The 19,505-nt window shown below is 43.5% G+C and overlaps 1 protein-coding gene across 1 annotated transcript in view; it reads right to left on the bottom strand.

Moving 5' to 3' along the window:
- The window catches only part of sgsm1a (small G protein signaling modulator 1a), a 141,349-nt gene that overhangs the window by 69,208 nt on the left and 52,636 nt on the right, over window positions 1-19,505 (bottom strand). Inside the window, exons 4-5 of the mRNA XM_072587866.1 lie at window positions 4,520-4,682; window positions 2,004-2,156 (exon numbers count right to left, since the gene is read on the bottom strand). Coding sequence (XP_072443967.1) covers window positions 2,004-2,156; window positions 4,520-4,682 — 316 coding nt within the window. The remainder of the gene's footprint in view (window positions 1-2,003; window positions 2,157-4,519; window positions 4,683-19,505) is intronic.

Here is a 19,505-nt window from a genome sequence, read left to right as displayed (position 1 = left end):
GAGTTGCCTTTGGACAAGAGAGCTTACATTAAGTGCAAAAGAATAATCAGTGGGAGAATAGGGCCCATTAACGATCAATTTGACCGTTCAAGTGTGGAACCACAGGGGATGGATGAGATACGAAACAAATACTATGCTTCAATATTTACGGTGGAGAAGGACATGAAAGCTGAGGGAACTTAGGGAAATAAGTAGTGATGACATGAAAGAGTTCACATTACAGAACAGGAGATACTGGAGATCTTAAACTGCATAAAGGTAGATAAATCATTGAGACCTGTTCAGGCGTTTCCCAGAACTTTGTGGGAAGCTAGGGAAGGGATTGCTGAGCCCCTCGCTGAGATATTTGCATCACTGCTAGCTACAGTAGAGGTACCGGAAGACTGGAGGTTGACTAATGTGCTGTTATTTAAAGGCTGTATGGAAAAGTCAGGAAATTATCTACTGGTGAGTCTTAAGTCAGTGATGGGTAAGTTGTTGGAGGGGATTCTCGGGTACAGAATTTGCATGCATTTGGAAAGGCAGAGGTTGATTAAAGATAGGCAGACTGGTTTTGTGCATGGGAAATCATGCCTCATCAACTTTATTGAGTTTTTTTGAAGAGGTGACAAAGAAGATTGATGAAGGCAGAACAGTAGACATTGCCCATATGCACATCAGCAAAGCATTTGACAAGGTTCTGCATGGTGGACTGGTTAGTAAAGTTAGATTACATGGGATGCATTTGGAGCTAGCCAACTGGATACAAAATTGGCTTGAAAAGGAGTCAGAGGGTAGTGGTGGAGGGTTGCTTTTTGGACTGGAGGCCTATGCCCTGCGGTGTGCCTCAAGGATCAATACTAGAGCAACTGCTTTTTCTCATTTAAATAAATGATTTAAATATGAGTGTAGGAGGTATGGTGAGTAGCTTTGCAGGTGACACCAACATAGGTGTTGTAGTGGACAATGAAGAAGCGTACAATGGAACCACAATCAGATGGGTCAAGGAGTGATGGATGGAGTTTAATTTAGATAAATGTGAGGTGCTGCATTTGGATAAGGAGGACAAGGACAGGACTTGTACAGTTAATGGTAGGGCCCTGGGGAGTGTTGCTGAACAAAAAGACCAAGGGGTCCAGGTGGATTGTCCTTGAAAATGGAGTTGCAGTTAGACAGGGTAGTGAAGATGGCATTCGGCACATTTGCCTTCATTGGTCATGACATTGAGAAGAGGAGTTGGGATGTCATCTTATAGCTGTACAGGATATTGGTGAGGCCACTTTTGGAATACTGCATACAATTCTGGTCACCCTTCTATAGGAAGGATGTTGTTAAACTTGAGGGGGTGCACAAAAGATTTACAAGTATGCTTGGAGTTTCAGCTATAGGGAGAGGCTGAATAGGCTGAGGATTTTTCCCTGGAGCATCAAAGACTGAAGGGTGACCTTTATAGAGGTTTATAAAATCCTGAGGGATATGGATAGGGAAAATAGCCAAAGTCTCTCTCCTCAGATGGGGGAGTCTAAAATTAAGGACATAGGTTTAAGGTGAGGGGGGTAACTTTTTCAACAGAGTGGTGTGTTTATGGAATGCCAGAGGAAGTTGGGGAGGTGGGTATAATTACACAATTTAAAAGGTATCTGGACGGGTATATGATCAGGAAGGGTTGAGAGGAATATGGACCAAATGCTGGCAAATGGGACTAGGTCAGGTTGGGATGTCTGTTCAGTGTGGATGAGTTGGACCGAAGGATCTGTTATTGTGCTGTATGACTCTACAACTGGGAGAACAAAGAGACAACATCCTAAGCACATGAACGGAGCAATGTTCATCTCCACAGCCCCTCTCGTAATCCAGCAAATAATCTAAATTTAAAAAAAGTCAAGTAAAACCATTCTGTACATAAAGGGTCACCATTGTGTCACCATTAGAAATAGCACTGCTCAGCAGTCCAACTCAGTTTTCTGTCGAAAGAAAGGGCTCTATTTATTTCAAAGGCACAGTTGAAACAGCTCAGTACCAACCTACAGTTCTCCACAAGGTGCTGCACGATTTTGTCCAGAACTTTCTCGAAGAGGGCAGTGCGGATCCACAGATGTTTGACAGCTTGAGCAGACAGGTGAGGCACCTTCTGAGATTTGCGAACGTGCTCTTGTGGGGCTGCACCTTGGCTCCTCCTGTGGATATAAACAGCATATTTTCAGGATGGAGTTCCTGATAGTGGAGAGTCCAACAGGCCAACTTCAACCTACAGCTAGTTTTTTCTGTCACAACTTTATCATGCCAGGGGACCTTGCAGAATAAAGTTATGACACTAAATGCTTGGACAGAGAGGTAAGTTTTAAGGAGCATCTTAAAAGAGAGAGAGGTGGAGAAATACAGGGAGAGAACTTCAGAGATTAGGGCCTGCGGCAGCTAAAGTCTCAATCTGAATGGAACCCATTTGTGTTGCACACTTTCACAGTATTTCTGAATGCCATATTCCACAATTCATATCTTTGAGTAAAGACCTTTAGGTCAACTTCCCTTCTCAACCTGATTTCCCAAACTGTGTGCACAGCACAAACAGCAGCTTCCAATACTTGCTGACCAAGCCATCACCATAATAGGCAGAACTCTAGTCTGAGGCAGAGCTGAAAATGTGTTGCTGGAAAAGCGCAGCAGGTCAGGCAGCATCCAAGGAACAGGAGAATCGATGTTTCGGGCATAATCCTGAAGAAGGGCTTATGCCTGAAACGTCGATTCTCCTGTTCCTTGGATGCTGCCTGACCTGCTGCACTTTTCCAGCAACACATTTTCAGCTCTGATCTCCAGTATCTGCAGTCCTCACTTTCTTCTCTAGTCTGAGGCAGCAATGTTGGCACTGGAGAACTTCACCCCCTTACCTACTGTACACAGGAATCCAGAGGGAATGTGACATTTTATAAAAATGGAAGTGGATAACATGTTCATTTCTAGCACTCAATACTAGGCTGGGTTTTAAACAACGCTAGTGGGTGGGGTTGGGGGAAAGGTAAGGAATGATGTGATCTGTTCATCACCTACCCTCTCACTGACCTGTCATTTTACTTGGGGAGGGTGTGTGTCTGTGTGTGTGCATACACGCACGCAAGAGGAGAACACCTGAGGCAGCTTGCCCATTCTTGGACCCATTATTTAAGGGCGACTTTAGGGTCTTAATTAAGGACGACTTTAGGGTCTCATCACTGGGCGTTATTTTACCCTGTGGCAAGTGTCAGCACAAGCTATGCTTCAGCTACACAGGCAGATTGTGGATTTTCTGGGCTCATCGGAGGCCTTGTCTCACATTATCATACTCCTCCCCTCCTGGCTTGCACTGGCCCCTTCACCCTCACCCCAACAACCCAGGTTGGATGATACATCAATCTCCAGGCTAAAGACAGAGCCCAGGACCTTGTTCCAAATGTGGGGCTCTTGCCATGCAGTGCTAGTGTTCCTAACCCTGAGCTGGGAAGCCTAAATTCAAGTTGTACTTGCATGAGTCATAATATTCCTGGACAGGTTGAATAAAAATGTCTCTTCCTGAAACTTTAAGCCTTGCCTTAAAGCGATTAACAATGGTCTTCACAGGTTGTGGGTGAGAACTGTGCCCCCCTCCCCCTTAAAATCCAGTACATTGAAAGTATAGTACAGAAATAAAACCAGATTTTATGCTCTACCTAATCATTCTCCGCGTTAAGCTTCATCTCACCGTCTCTGTATATCTTTTATTCTTGTCCCCCACACTTAGCTCCCTTTAACTGCGTCAATGCTGTTCACTGCGTACACTGCATAAGTTCCATATTCTCATCGTTCTCTGGCTGAAAGGTTTATCACAGAATCATACAGTACAGGAGAGATCCAGCAAGTCTGTACCAACGACAATAGACTAAATCTACACTAGTTCCACCTTCCTGCATGAGGCCCACACTTTTGAATGGTATGACATTTTATAAATCTACTGCTTTTTATAACCCCCAGTTTAGCCTCAGCAGCATGAGTGCTTAAATTTTCAAAATTCTGGAAACATTCTTTTAAAAGATACAATTTTACCAGTGAGGATTTATATCAGAGGATTTGTCCTAGTTTGAGATGTTTTGAAAGTGACTTGGTGAAACTAGGACCACTTTGCAAAGGTTGAAAGAGTTCTGAAAAACAGCTGGAGGTTCTTATTTTGCTCAAGATAAGAATTAGTTACTCCTGAAATCCCTACTGGATTTATTTGGGTCCATTTTTAATAGTTCTGCTGTCAGCCATATCTATTTTACATTGTGCCCTTTAAGAATTTTGGAGGCCTCTCTTTTCCAGTGGATTAAAAAAACCTCTGACAATTATTCCAATTAAATTGGATCTGCCAAAGGACAACACAAATTCCTTTCAGGTACATGGGACCAGATCCTTTAAGTTGCTGCCTCTGGAACCATGCATTTAAATTTAAAGCTGGTAAAGAAGTTTCTCATGGACTCAAGAAAATACTTCAGGGGCTCTTGGCCCCAGCTTGCCCAATCTTCTCTGATGTGTCCTCCACAGAGTGTGTTACCTGCTGTCAATTAGCTGCTCCAGTTCTTGCACCTTCCTGCACAGTTCCTCAGCCAAAGGAAAGGTCTTTGCCACCTTCATGAACAAGGCGGCTATTTTGTTACTCCGGAGGAAGCCAGCCGCCCTTCGCTTGAGTCCGTGCAACACACACGCTTCCACAGCAGCTGGGGAAGAGGAAGAGGACAGAGTGAGAAAGTTGGGGGGGGGGGGAGGAGAGAGAGAGCAGTAAATGGAGCAACATCGACAGCTACATCAATGCTACTAACATTTCACCTCTATTTTCCATTAAAAAGTCAGTCCTATGCCACACCTTCAACTAAGAGTTACCAACTCTTGTTGTGTCAACTCCTGAAGGCTTCACTGCACGACCTCTCACCTCACCCCACCCGGTTAAACTTGCTTTGTCTGCCTCTGTGAACAACAAAAGGGACTGAAGATGTAAAAGTCCTTGTGGGTTTTCTCCCTTTGGTGTACTGCAGCAGTATCCAGTAGAATCTTTAATATGTGGATACTCCACATCAACCCTGGGAGACTGATCACCCTCTCTCCCAATTTCTGGAGGTTTCAGTCCATCAGTCCTACAGATTTAAAAGCCACATTTTGTCTTAAAAATTAATTTTCAGGATGTTGCCAATGTTGGCAAGGTAGAGTCTAAAGTGTGGTGCTAGAAAAGCACAGCAGGTCAACATAAGATTCCTGAGGAAGGGCTTATGCCTGAAACTTGATTCTCCTGCTCCTTGGATGCTACCTGATCTGTGCTTTTCCAGCACAACACACTCGACTCTGATCTCCAGCATCTGCAGTCTCCACTTTCTCCCAGACTGGTTAAGGACAGTGGATTTCCTTCCCAAAGGTCATTGGAACTTCAGTGTCTGATTGCATTGTACTATCTCTGAGATCCCATCAGTGCAGTAGAAATCACACTCAATATTCACAACCTTTCCACACATCCCACGGCTTGATCTCTTGTTAAACTAGCATTACTGAGTCAGCCATTTTGAAACCAGCTGGCCCATAATGCACTTGACATCATATCACAAGAGTATGAAAAAAGATTCCGGGAAAACATCAAAGGTTTACGTTTGAATGATTCCTTATGTTGTTATTTTCCTTAAATGTAAATTTCAATATTTACATCACAGTGTCACAATCAGGACTATTTTATTTTAATTCGGTCATGGGATGTAGCAGCACTGGCTAAGCCAGCATTTATTGCCCAACCCTTTTAACCCAGAGGGCAGTCAAGAGTCAACGACACCACTGTAGGTCTGAAGTCACACATAGGCCAGGCCAGGTAAAGACAAAAGATTTCCTTCCCTCAAGGATATTAGTGAATTGGAAGTACTTGTACGATCAATGTACAGTGATGCTTTTCAGACTTAGAAATGATCAGAAGAATGAAAACAAGCCATTTGATCCTACAACCCATATATCACTGTTCATGCTCCACGTGATCTCTAACCATTCCCCAACCAAAGCCTCGTTATCTAACCTCATCAAATGCTTGTCTTAGGTACAAGTCCTTTTCCAGAGAGTTCAGCACAACTGATACTGCAGTGCAGTACTGAAAGGATGCAGCAGTGTCGGAGGTACTGCCCTGAAGGTGGGATGAAAAGTCTCCACTCTGTTTCTTTCAAGTGGACCCAAAAGAATCTATGGTACTGTTTTGAAGAAGAGCAGGGGAATCCTCCTTATTTGATTCTCAGTTGGTATCACAGTTGATTATCTGATCATTTCCATATTGTTGTTGTCTGCTGGGTTTCCAATCACTACATTTCAGAATATAGTTAACTGTGAAGCACTTTGGGATATCTAATGGTGGTGAGCAAACAATATGTAAGTGCACAAATTTCTTCTTAACATATCTTGGTAATTTCTTTCTCCTTCAAGTATCTATCAAGTTTCCTCTTGCATAAACTATTTGCTTCAACCACTTCCTGTGGTAGCAAATTTCCACATCCCAACACTCTCTGGGTGAAGAAATTCCTCTTGGATTTATTAGTGACTGTCTACATTTACATTGCTTTGTTCTGGTCTTGTATGCAATTGCAAACATATTTTCTAAGTCTAAGCTAAAACCTCTCATCATCTTGAGGAATTCTATCTGGGCATCTCTCTGTCTTCTGAGAAAAAACCCCAAGTTAGTTCAATCTTTTTTGATGGGTGCTACCATATCCTTTTTCTAATATGGCAAATAGAGCAGTACTCAGGGCTTCTTCCCAGCCTCATTTCACATACATCACTGTGGCATTACACTAATCACACAAGCGGAGAGTTGGACTCTCTGGAGACCCAAAACAGTTGACATGGCAACACTATTGAAATAAGACACTGCTGTTCAAGTAACATCTGAAGCAATATCGAAAGAGCTATATCCTCCTTATTAAAGTTTCCATGATTTATGAAGAAATAAAACTAAGAAATAAGAGAAGACCATTCCTCCTACTCCCTCAAGGCTACTCCACCATTCAATTAGATCGTGTCTGATTTAATCTTTCCCTCAGTGTCGCTTTTCCGCCTATTACCCAAACTCTGATTCCCCGATAGTAATCTGTCTACCTCAGTTTAGAATGTAACCTCTACAGCTGTCTGTGTAGAAAATTCTAAAGATCCCCAACCGTCTGAGAGAGGATACTCTTCAACTCCATCCTAAATGAGCAACCTTTTGTTCTGAAATCATCCCCCTGTTCAGCATCTCCACTGTCAAGCCTCCTCAGAATCTAACATTATCATATGATATATATTATTCAGTGTACTTGCCGCTTAATGTATTTACACACGGCAAAACCCACTGTTTAACTTGTTTAAGCTTTCTGTCCTGCTCTTTAACTAGGTCCTAATAGCAATTTTGGGACAATCGATGGGAGATAGTAGTAATGTGACTATGATAGTAATCCAGAACACAGGCTAGTTTTCTGGGGACATGGAATCAAATCCTACTATGGCAAACGTGAAATTTGAGTTCAATCAAAGTCTGGAATTACAAGCTGACTGTAAGTAGCTATTATTCTACATATCTGGTACACTAATGGTCTTTATGGAAGATCATCTCCCAAGAAGGTGGTCGTGGTGAGCTGCCTTCTTGAACCATTGCAGTCTCTGCGTAGTATAGGAATACCTACAAAGCTGTTAGGGAGGGAGTTCCAAGAATTTGACTCTGCAACACTGAAGGAAAGATGATTGTATTTCCAAGTCAGAATGGTGAGGGGAACTTGCAGGTAGTAGTTTTCCCATGTATCTACTGTCCTTGTCCTTCTAGACGGTAGAGGTCGAAGCTTCAGGTCACATTAAACTGTTGCTTGTGCAAGCTGCTTGTGTGCAGATTGGTTTTTCCAATTTCAAAAATAGCTGCACACCAGAATTGGTTGTGAAGCATTTTGGGATATCTTGAGGATGTGAAAGGCACTATATAAATGTAAATTTTCCTTTTTATGAGATTAGATTACTTACAGTTTGGAAACAGGCCCTTTGGCCCAACAAATCCACACCTACCCTCCGAAGAGCAACCCACACTGACACATTCCCCTACATTTACCCCTCCACCTAACACTATGGGCAATTTAGCATTGCCAATTCACCTAACCTGCACATTTTTGAACTGTGGGAGGAAACCGGAGCACCCGGAGGAAACTCATGCAGACACGGGGAGAATGTGCAAACTCCACACAGATAGTTGTCCGAGGCTGGGATTGAACCTGGGATCCTGGCGCTGTGAGGCAGCAGTGCTAACCACTGTGCCACCATGCTACCCAAGTGTAGAGAGGGGCATTTCGAGAGGGCCATTTCAAGAGTGACAAGTACCAGTGGTGGCATAGGGTACATTGTACAGGATACCATGTTTGAAAACACTGGATAAGAGTGAAAACTCCCCAGCTCCTGCTGGGCATTTTCAAATCAAGCTTCAGAGTCAGTTTTAACCTTGGCCAACAGTGTAAAATGGAACAATACTGGATCAGTTGCCGAGAAACAATCCACCCCATGCCCATCTCCACCTCGCCTTTCCCCAAGATGAACAGGTAGAAGATAGTTTGGGGTAGTGGGGTCAGCTGAATCTAAATGGAACGTGATCATGAGTAGGCCATTCTATCCCTCGAGCTGTTCCACCATTGAATGAGATCATGGTTAATCTGTGGCCTAAATTCATACACCTGCCTTTGGCCCATATCCCATATTACTTTTGCTTAATAAAAAATAATTTGATCCAGCATCCACTGCCAGAGTCCCAAACCACTACTACCCTTTGTGTGTTTCCTAACATCTCTCCGAAATGGTCTGGCCTTAGTTCTCAGACTATGCCCCCTAGTTCTCGAACCGTCAACCAATGTAAACAGTTTACCTAGCTTGTCTTTGTTTTTTGCTTTACTTTATCGTTGAGTTAAAATTGCACTCCTAGTTTAGCACGTAGCAGATGAGAGCAGAGTGAGTGTCTGAGCACGTAGATACAGAAACCCTTTCTTGGCTGGGAGGACAAGATTTATAGTCCGTGATGTTAACTGGGCTATAGTCAATACTTTGCCTACTAGCTATTTGGGATTGATCGCTACAGAATAAACTGCAGCCTTGAAATAAGATCTGGTGAGACGTGAGATAATATAACAAATTTAAAGCTCCTGGAAGGAACAGGCAAGGAGCAGCAATCAGAATTGGAGAGAGAATATGTTGAATTATCAATTTGTGAGCAGGAAGCAGAATTAGATGAGCAATCTGCACATCTCCATCTAAACCTCCTTCTGCACTATCTCCATAGCAACAGTCAGCCTGAGACTGCTCCTGATAAACAATGCTTGCAGACTGAGCTCTTGTAGATAACTACACAGCTCCCTATCTCTGTCATGTCCAATCTTCTCACTTCATCAATCTCCAACTTAGTCATTTCCTCCTTAACCCCTTCATGAACCAAGGAGAGGTGGTGCATAGTAGTAATGCCACTGGACTAGGATTCCAGAGCCCCAGGTTAATATTCTGGGGAAATGGTTTCAAAATTTGAATTCAATAAAAATCTGGAATTAAAGCTGGCTTAAACGCAACTGTTTAACGACTAATGATTGTTGTCAAAATCCATCTGGTTCATAATGGCCTAAGTGTGACTCCAGATCCACAGTAATATAGTTGGTTCTGAACTGCCCTCTGGATAATTAGGATTGGACAACAAATGCTGACTGAACCAGTGACACCCACATCTCAAGAATGAATGGAAATAAAAGCTGCTTCTTAGTTGGACCAGTGTATGGGTGACTGTTGAGAATGTTGAAGGGGTGAAAGTTACAGCCTCAATATTAATTTCCACATAATGGGCAGAAAAGGCTTGGGATTAAGGGGATGTGACATGCCCCCACCTTCCCATACACACACGTCTGCCTAACCCCATTAGTTGTTTTACAGCACCAAACATCAGAGAGACTTGATTGTCCATTCTTCCCCCACCCCTCTTAATCAGTTTATCCCTCCCTTCCTGGCTGCAATCCTGCTGCTAATCTACTAACAGCTAATCCCACAGTTTCTGCCTCCCCCATCACCTGTTCACTCATCACTCAGTCATTCAGAGGGAACTGTCTTCATCCACTCCATTCACTTTGTAAAATTTACAAAAGGTGAGAAAATGCAGAGCACGCACATCACCAACCGCATTCATCTCAATTTAGGTAGATGCCGTGATTGGAGATCCAAACCCAGGCTGGACTGGAAAAGAGCTCCTGCCCTTTTTGCTCATTGGAATAAGACCATTAGACATAGGAGTGGAAGTAAGGCTATTTGGCCCATTGAGTCCACTCTGCCATTCAATCATGGCTGATGGGCATTTCAATGCAACGTACCCACACTCTCCCTGTATCCCTTATTCCTTGCAAGGTTAAGAATTTACAATCTCTGCCTTGAAGACATTCATTGTTCTGGCTTCCACTGCACTCTGTGGCAATGAATTCCACAGGCCTACCACTCTCTAGCTGAAGGAATGTGACCAACTGGAAGCCTCCGAATATATCCAAACAAAAATATGGGTTAGCGAGTTTTGAGAAACTTTGTAGCTCAAGTTGAGGTTCTGGATGTAGGTTTACTTGCTGAGCTGGAAGGTTCATTTTCAGATGTTTCGTCACCATACTAAGTAACATCTTCAGTTATCCTCTGGATGAAGCACTGCTGATGATTCCTGCTTTCTATTTAGATGTTTGGGTTTCTTTGGGTTGGTGATGTCATTTCTCAGGGTAAAGCCCCCTGAGAAAAAGAACAGGAAATGACCTCATCAACCCAAAGAAATGCAAACATCTAAATAGAAAGCAGGAATCATCAGCAGTGCTTTGTCCGGAGGGTCACTGAAGATGTTACCCAGAATGGTGACAAAACGTCTGAAAATGAACCTTCCAGCTCAGCGAGCAAACCTACATCTATAACACAATACCAACTCAATGTAGCCCCCTTGATAGTAAAGGCCAGAAAGAAGAGTTTGGGGGAGGCCAGGGGCCAATGCTGTTCTGAGGGTTAGTACAACCAGTCATTGGACAAAAAGAAGGCAAGCCATCTCACGCTGAATTGACCAGAACCAATCTGTGAGAGTTTGATTTTGATATTGCTGATTCATCCACATGTTTGGGAGCACTGCTGTGATCAACTGTCTAATTAACATTGTCCATCTGGAAGCTCTAAAAGGCGTTACTCATTCCTGGCCTCCCCTGAGTCACCCCCTTCCTGCTAAAATCCACTCAGATCTAAACTCGGTGTCAGCCAAACAAGACAGCTGAATCTAACCATGTCTCCAACTCTTATTAGCTTTATCCTATCCTCAAAAAGCTCCTGATGCTAAGCTTTTTGAGGATAGGATAAAAGAAAGATTTGCATTGACATAACACCTTTCATAACCTCAGGCTTAGCCCAAAACACTTTTCAACCAGTGAAGAATTTCTGAAGTATAGCTGTATTGTAATGTTGAGTACACGAACAATTAGCACATAGCAAGATCTCAGTAGCTGCACTTTGAAAATGATATGTTTCCATGATGCTAAGTGAGTGATAAACCCTTTCAGGGCAATCATATGAAACTCCTCTACTCTCCTTGAAAGTGGTGCTATGTCCATCCAAGGGGTCAGACTGAGTATCACTTTTATCCCCAAGATAGCACCTCACATTACAGCACTCCCTCAGCACTGCACTGAGAGCATCATTTCCAGAGTAAGATTTGAACCTATATCCTTTTGGCTTTAAGGCAGGAGTGCTACTAATTAAGTTATTGAGAAGGCAAGTGGGTGATGTGTACCAAATACACTTTATGACAATGTTCTGAAACTTTGCACAATGCTGCACAGCCTCCAGCATGTAACCTACAAACCCAACAAGCCAAGACAGCTGCCTAATTACAGATCTTGCAATAACTGAGATGCAGTAGCAATTTTGCCCATGAGGAGGTTCCGTTGGATGGTGAATTTATCAGTTTGAAATCCAGTGCTGAAAATGTTTGCTTGGACTGATTCACACGCAAATTACAGATTGAAAAAAAACACTGCTCAGAATTCTGCAAAGATCAATTTTCCATCAGCAAAGGTCACTGACCACAGCAATCACTTTAAAATTTGTAGTGAATGGGATTGGAACAGTAAGGAACAGCTATGTACCGATGAAACCTCATACAATTGGATCTTCACTTACTTCCCCTCATTAACATCACTTATCTCATTTGGGGATGGCAGTGTCGTAGTGGTAGTGTCATTAGGCAGTAACCTAGAACACCAAGGTAAATTCTGAGAACAAAAACACAGGTTTCTCAAGCTATTTCTGTTTTTATTTCAGATTTCTAGTATTTGCAGTTTTTCGCTTAGTTTAATGTTCTGGGTTCAAATCGCACTATGGCAGATTGTGAAATTTCAATTCACTGAAAACCTAGAATAAATAGCTAGCCAATGAAACCATTGTCAATTGGTATTTAAAAAAACCACTAATATTCTTTAGGGAAGGAAATCTGACATCTTTCCTGGTCATACTCATATTTGACTCCTGATCCACGAAAATGTATTGACTCTTAATTGCCTCCTTGGCAATAAGTACTAGCCTAGCCAGTGAGATCTACATTTGTTGAACATTCTTGTCCCAGAGAACTCAATAAAGGGATGGCTGCCCAGCAGACACAGACAGGAGGGGTGACTGAATGAAGAACAAATTCTGTGTGAATTCTGGCCAAATGTTTACATTCTAGCTTACACCTCACAGAGGGAGACTTGAAAATTCAAATAAAAAATTCAAACACCCGGGTTCCAAATTGTGGTGCACTCCCAGATATCCTTTATAAGCATCCTCATTAGGTTGTAGTCTTCATTTTCTCCATGGTATTAATTAATCTTCACATCTACTTGCTGAATGAAGACAGTGCAATAACAGTTATCAATAACTGTTCCACTTGCCCCACACTCAACATCATGATGGAAATGTCTCTCTGTAGTACCAGCAGTACAATTTTCACTGAACAACTAGAGGTTCCCAATCCAGTTTAAGCATTGACACTACACACAGACACAGACACACTGCCTTTAGTAACCTTCCCCCCCCTCCCCCGCCCCAAACACACACATGCACCCATACACAGAGCCCCTCACACACACTGTCCCACGCACCCACACTCATGACCCCACCCAGACAATCAACACCTGCACACACTTCATCACACACTATTCACCACTCCACCTACACTCTCACACTCAATCCTATTTCAAACATAGCATCCCACACACTCTGCTTCACATACCCACACTCATCACCCACCCCACACCCACATACATGCCATTCCAAATATCCACACCACTCTTCACACACACACCCATCCTACACCCACACAGTCATCACCCCACATGCACACAACATCCCAAATACACTGGTCCACATACACACTACCTACATCATCCCACACACCCGCCCCATACACTCTGACATACTCATTTAAACGTACCTTCACACACATATGTACCATCTATATCCTCACCGACACCTAGATAGGGCCTGAGACAGGTACTAATTACTGAGTCTGGGGATCTCACCAGGGTCTCAAGAGCTCTGTCCTTGGGACTGGTTACCACTTTACACAATCACCTGCACAGCCCCACACACTCTTTCTCTCACTCATTCATCTGCGCACATTCATCCCTCACACTCGCAACAACCTCACACACTTACTCACCAGCATATACAAAGCGTCCAATACATGGCAAAGCAAAGCATCCCCCAAGTCCCCCACACACACTCTCAAAACCCTCACAATACACATCACTGCCTCTCATCGCACACTGCACCAACACTACACCATTTGCTCACTCCACAGGCGCGCACACATAGATGTATCCTCTCATGTAAAATTATTAAAACTATCCTTACAAAATCATCAATAGTTTGTAATTTTTTAAAAACTGGATGATAAACAATCCTAGCATAAACATGTGTAGAAGCTGTCCAGAGATCTCTCGCCTTGAGCCAAAATTGTGCCAAAAGGTGAAGAGAACTGCAAAATGGCCATTCTAAAGGTTGACCTGAAATCAAATTTCAGCCATGAAGTTGACGATGCAGGTGTTAGACTGTGCTGTCACTAAGATGTCAGCTGGCTGGAGTGTGTATTTAAGAATCCTGGAGAGGAAGAGGAAACTGAAATTCTCTTGTGTATCAATATGTTTTTAATAAAGGAACAGGAGTAAGAATGGAAACACTACCTTTTGTGTTTTCTTTAAAGTTCAACCATTGACAGGTGTACTGCATTAAGAGAAAGTGTACTTGAATCTAGGCCACCTGGTGCAGAGGTAGGGACACTATCACTGTGCCACAAGAGCTCCAGTGACTTAGGCCTCCTTGCTCAGAAGTAGGGACACCAGCACAAAAACATGAGAGGACCAGCTTCTGTTTTAGCTCCTGCACCCTTGCAACACTTCCACCTGTTACTAATCCATTGATATGTTCTCAGTGTTCATTAGCTTCCCTCACAAAGATCATCACAATGGCACCACTTTTGGACAGGTTAAGTCTCAAAGCTGAATGATCCAGGGTTGCCCATGGGGTGGGCACAAGATGGTCATTTGGAATGTCACTGTGGGCGATTCCCTCCAGGAGAGGAATCTGGTAGAGAAAAAGTGAAATAATAAAGTCTTCAATATCTGAAAATACCCTGGAGTTGGACACTAACATTTAGATAAACTATCATTAAACTGCGGCATCATGAGGAGATCCAAGATGGTGGCGATCCAGTAGATCTGCCCTGCTGGGCTCTGCCGAAAAACCAAAACAAAGTCATGCATTTACCCTCCCTTTTTACCCATTGTGGTGCAAATCGCTGGTTTTAGACCACCTAGAACTGCTATTTATACTTGTTTAAATGGTGCACCTGGAACATTAAAGGGAGTCATTCACTAACTAAGAGAAAAAAGATAGTTTCAAGCCTTAGAAAGGAAAAGGTCGATGTGCAAGAAACACATTTAACCGATAAGAAGCACTTAAAGTTACAGCAGGGAGGGTTCAGCTAGGTGTTTTTTTAATTCTTTAATCATCCTTTTTTCTAAGGCTTGCAACTATCTTTTTTCTCTTATCGGTGAATGACTCCCTTTAATGTTCCAGGTGCACCATTTAAACAAGCGGTTAGCCATAGCCATCTGAAGCAGCCTGTGACACCCCAGGAGAAAGAACCCCATTTATAGTGCACTGAGTGAAAACAGTAAACAGTTTGTATAAACTTGAAAATACAACCACAAAATCTACCAAATCAAAACTTCTAACAACTGCTTCTAAAATGAACCAACATATAACACAAAAAAGAGACTTTTCCCCAAGCCCACAGGGGTGCTCATACCCACTCACCCCTCCATGGCTCCTTCTAGCTGCCCCAAACCCAGACAAAACAAAATACAAAAAAGCACGCATCTTACAACAAGAAAATTAAAAGTGGGCATTCAACCCAACTACTAAGAAAGAAACGCAAAGGGAATGATAAAAGAACAAAGGATAACAGGAGGGGAGAAAGAAGGGAGAGGAGAGAGAAAGAGAGAGGGGAAAAAAAGGAGACTCCCACCTATTAAAAAGACAAAACAGATAGATTGTGAGACCAAATTAAGGATGAATATGGGTGGTTTCTGATTCTTAAAGTTTTAATACATGAACAGGAATATGGGATCTTGAATGTATATTACCCCTAGCATACCCCTTCAAATTTTTAACAGATGTCCTTTGTGTGGGTAGGATGCCTAGGGGTCTCGTGGGTATATCCCCCCAATCTAGGCAGCTGGTGGATCTGCACAAGGAACGGGGGTTGGTGGATGTGGGGAGATGTCTTCACCTGAGGATAGGGACTTAAACTTTTTTTCTCACCCACATAAGTGATATACCAGGGTTGACATGTTTTTTGCCCCACTGGCCTTTTTGAAGGTGCTGTCCTACAGAATTGGGAACATAGCCATTTCTGATCATGTAGCAGTATACATGGAGGTTAAGGCCGGTGGCGATGGGACAGGCTCGCGGCAGTGGCGCATGGATCCTTTCCTCCTGAAGGATAGCAAGTTCATTGAGTATTTTTCACAGGAATTTAAAATTTTTTGGGACATTATTTCTGGTACGGCCAGTAATCCATCGGTGCTCTGGGAGACTGCCAAGACCTATACAAGAGATTTGATTATTTCTTACTCAGTGACTTGGAAGTGACAGAAAGGGGAGCAGCAGTGTATGCTTGAGACTCGGCTGAAGGCAGCCGCAATAGCATATTTTGACAGACTGTCTGTAACGAAGTTGCAGTGGATTACAGCTGCCTGGGCTGCTCTAAATGCTGCACTTACCCAGACAGTAAAAAGGTAGATTTCCTTTGCGAAACAGAGGTTATTTGAGTATGGTGATAAATCAAGTAGGTATTTGGCAAACTTTGCCAGAAAGAAGATCCCCCACCCCAATCTATCACAGCCATTAGAGAGTTTGCTGGTACTATCACCTGTAATTCCAAGATGAATAATGCAGTATTCAGGAAGTACTACTCTGAGTTGTACTGGTCAGAGGGCTGTGAGAACAAATTGGCAAGGTGCAGTCCTTTTATATGACTTTGGACCTCCCAGGTGTAACTTCAGAGCAGGGGTCTCTTTTGAATGCCCCTCTGACAATCCAAGAGATACAGGAGGTGGTGAGGCAGCTCCAGAGTGGTAAAATGCCCGGCCCAGATGGACTTAAGGAATTCATAGACATGCTGGCCAGGCCATTGTTGGATATGTACAATTATTCGTTCAGTCAGGACTGCCTCCCATCCTCCCTGAGAGAAGCAAATATTTCTGTTATTCTCAAAAGAGGGAAAGCCCCAGAGGATTGAATTTCGTATATATTATTAAATGTGGACTTTAAAATTTTGTCAAACATTGAGGCTGGAGAAGGTCTTGCCCTTCATTGTAAAAGAGGACCAGACAGGTTTTATTAGGGGTCACAGGACCTCTAGTAATATTAGGAGAGTGCATAAATGATTCAGGTGTGCCAGCAAGGGTTGATTCCGGGCTTGGTAGTCTCCCTGGATGCAGAGAAAGCGTTTGACTGGGTGGAGTGGCTGTACATCTTTTATGTCTTGGGACGGCTTGGCCTTGGAGAGGTCTTTGCCAGGTGGGTGGCAGTGTTTTATAGTGACCCTAAAGCAGCAGTTCTCACTAAAGGTAAAAGGTCTGACAATTTTAGTATTGGCAGAGGCAGCTGACAAAGGTGCCCCCTCTCACCATTGCTATTTACATTGGTGATTGAGCTGTTGGCAGAGGCCATCCAGAATGACCCCAATAAAACTGCCCTGGAGGTAGGATCAGAGAGGAATAAGATCACTCTTTATGCAGATGAAGTTCTTCTCTTTCTAACTAACCTGACAATATCTGTGCCCCATTTAATGCAAGTGATTAATTTATTTGGCTCTTTCTTGGAATATAAAACCAATTTTATGAAATTGGTGGCCATGCTTGTTGGGGGTCTTACTAGAGTACCCAACTTTGGGGGTGGAATCTGATTCCCTTTCAGATGGTCACAGGGAGGTTTCTTGTATTTAGGCACTTTTATCACCCTTTATCAATTATATAAAGCTAACTTTGTGCACTTGCTAGAGAAGATAAGATAGGACCTTCGGTGTTGGGAGGATCTTTGGATATCCTGGTTGGGTAGAATAGCTCTGGTTAAAATTAATGTTTTTTCTCATTTTTTATATCTCATATTTCTGACATAATATCCGATATTATGCCAGAAATATGAGTTATCTAACAGGAACCTCTTTCGTTACTTTCAGATTAGGGATTTTATACAGAAAAAGACTACATCAATAGTTAGTCCCTATAGTGGAAAGGAGAGTGCTTCGGTCCATGTGCACTCTCTTGGTCAGCACCCTCCATTAATTATTAGGAGGTAGTGTCTCGAAGGACATCGAGGGGCTGTGTGGAATTTAGGCTCAGGAATTGGGGATGAAGATCTCACCAGAGGAGTGGGAGGATATTTTGGAGAACGTAAGGAAGATTTTGATTTGCAATAGGACGCAGACTATGCAATTGAAGGTACTCCACAGGGTTTATTCGGCACTGGAATGGCTTGTGAAATTTAAGACAGGAGCATCCCCAATGTAAAACAGATGTTGGTACTCTTACTCATTGCTTGTGGTCATGCCACAAGCTTCGTAGGTATTGGGCACTATAGGAAGTGTTTTGGAAGGGGTCTTGGGAACTGAGGGTCAAGGTAGATCCAGTGTCCCTCCTCTTGGGTTCGCCGAAGCTCCCCTCTTTGGATGTGCATGGAAAGAAATTGTTTAGTATTATTTCATTTTGTGCGAGGAAGAACATTCTGATGAGCTGGGTGTCAGAAATCCCCCAGGACCCTCAGGGTGGCATAGGTTAGTTATGGAGCACATCCCCCTGGACTTCCTTAAAATTATGGTGCATCAGAAAATGGAACTTTTTTACAGGACGTGGCGCCACTTTTTGAACCATATACAGAGGAACCTCAATTATCCAAACGAGATGGGCGGGCACTATTTCGTTCCGATAATTGATTATTCGGTTAATCGATTAAATGCCTTTCCTCTGGGACTTGGAGTTTTCTATTAAGTCTGCCCCCTGTTCAGGAAACTAGCAGCAGCACAGCGCATGCGAGCCTTCGTCTGCCCCCAAACCACGTCCAACACCGTCCCCCCCATCCCTGTCCACCGCCAACACTGTCCCCGGCTGCCCCACTCCCATCAGCCCCCTCTGTCCCCACACAACACTGCCTCCTGCCAGACCCCAACACTGTCCCTGTCTGCCCCCAAACCCCGCCATCTGCCCCCAACACCGCGACCCCTCCCATCCGCCCACCCTGCCTGCCCCTCCCCCCTTCTGTCCCCACCCTGTCTCTGGGGCAGCCAGACTGGACACCAACAAGACTGCTGCTGCTACTGCCTTTTGGGGGGGGGTGGGGGTGTGGGTTGAGTCTCCAATTAGCGCACATACGCATGCGCGCACACAATTTTTCATTGCAACATTTTGACAGGTTTCACCTCTGCACTATACAGGCCAATGTTAGATTATCTGGGGAAGGGGCGTTCAGGGTACATGCCTGTGTAGAGCTCCAGGGAAAGAGTGGGAAGAGAGAGAGGGGGTGGGAGGTCAGTCGTTTAGAGACAGTGCCTGCGCTTCCATCAGTCCAGGACTGTTCTCCGCAGCCTTTTAATCACTGTAAACAAAAGACGTGATCAGAGTTGGACTCACTTTGATGTAATGTTTCTGTCGGGACCATGAGATCTCTTTTGGATAATCTGATTTTCGGATAATTGGTGTTCAGATAATAGAGATTCCTCTGTAGACGCGGACTTATCAGCTGTATTGGTGAGGGCCTTTGTGTAGTGGTGAGGACTGTGTCTGGTGGCCAAGGGCTCCCTGGGAGGAAGAATTCTGAACAAATGCGGGTATGCCAACTGATGCTCCCGGCGATGGGGAACTTTGGTGGGATTTCGTTGAGTGTCGTAATAACATAATTTAATTTAATTTAATTTAATTTGCCTTGGTTCA

The sequence above is a fragment of the Chiloscyllium punctatum genome, chromosome 17, assembly GCF_047496795.1.
Source record: "Chiloscyllium punctatum isolate Juve2018m chromosome 17, sChiPun1.3, whole genome shotgun sequence".
In the NCBI taxonomy this organism is placed as follows: domain Eukaryota; kingdom Metazoa; phylum Chordata; class Chondrichthyes; order Orectolobiformes; family Hemiscylliidae; genus Chiloscyllium; species Chiloscyllium punctatum.
Note: the sequence above shows the minus strand (reverse complement) of the source record. Positions and strands in the feature narration are given on the sequence as shown.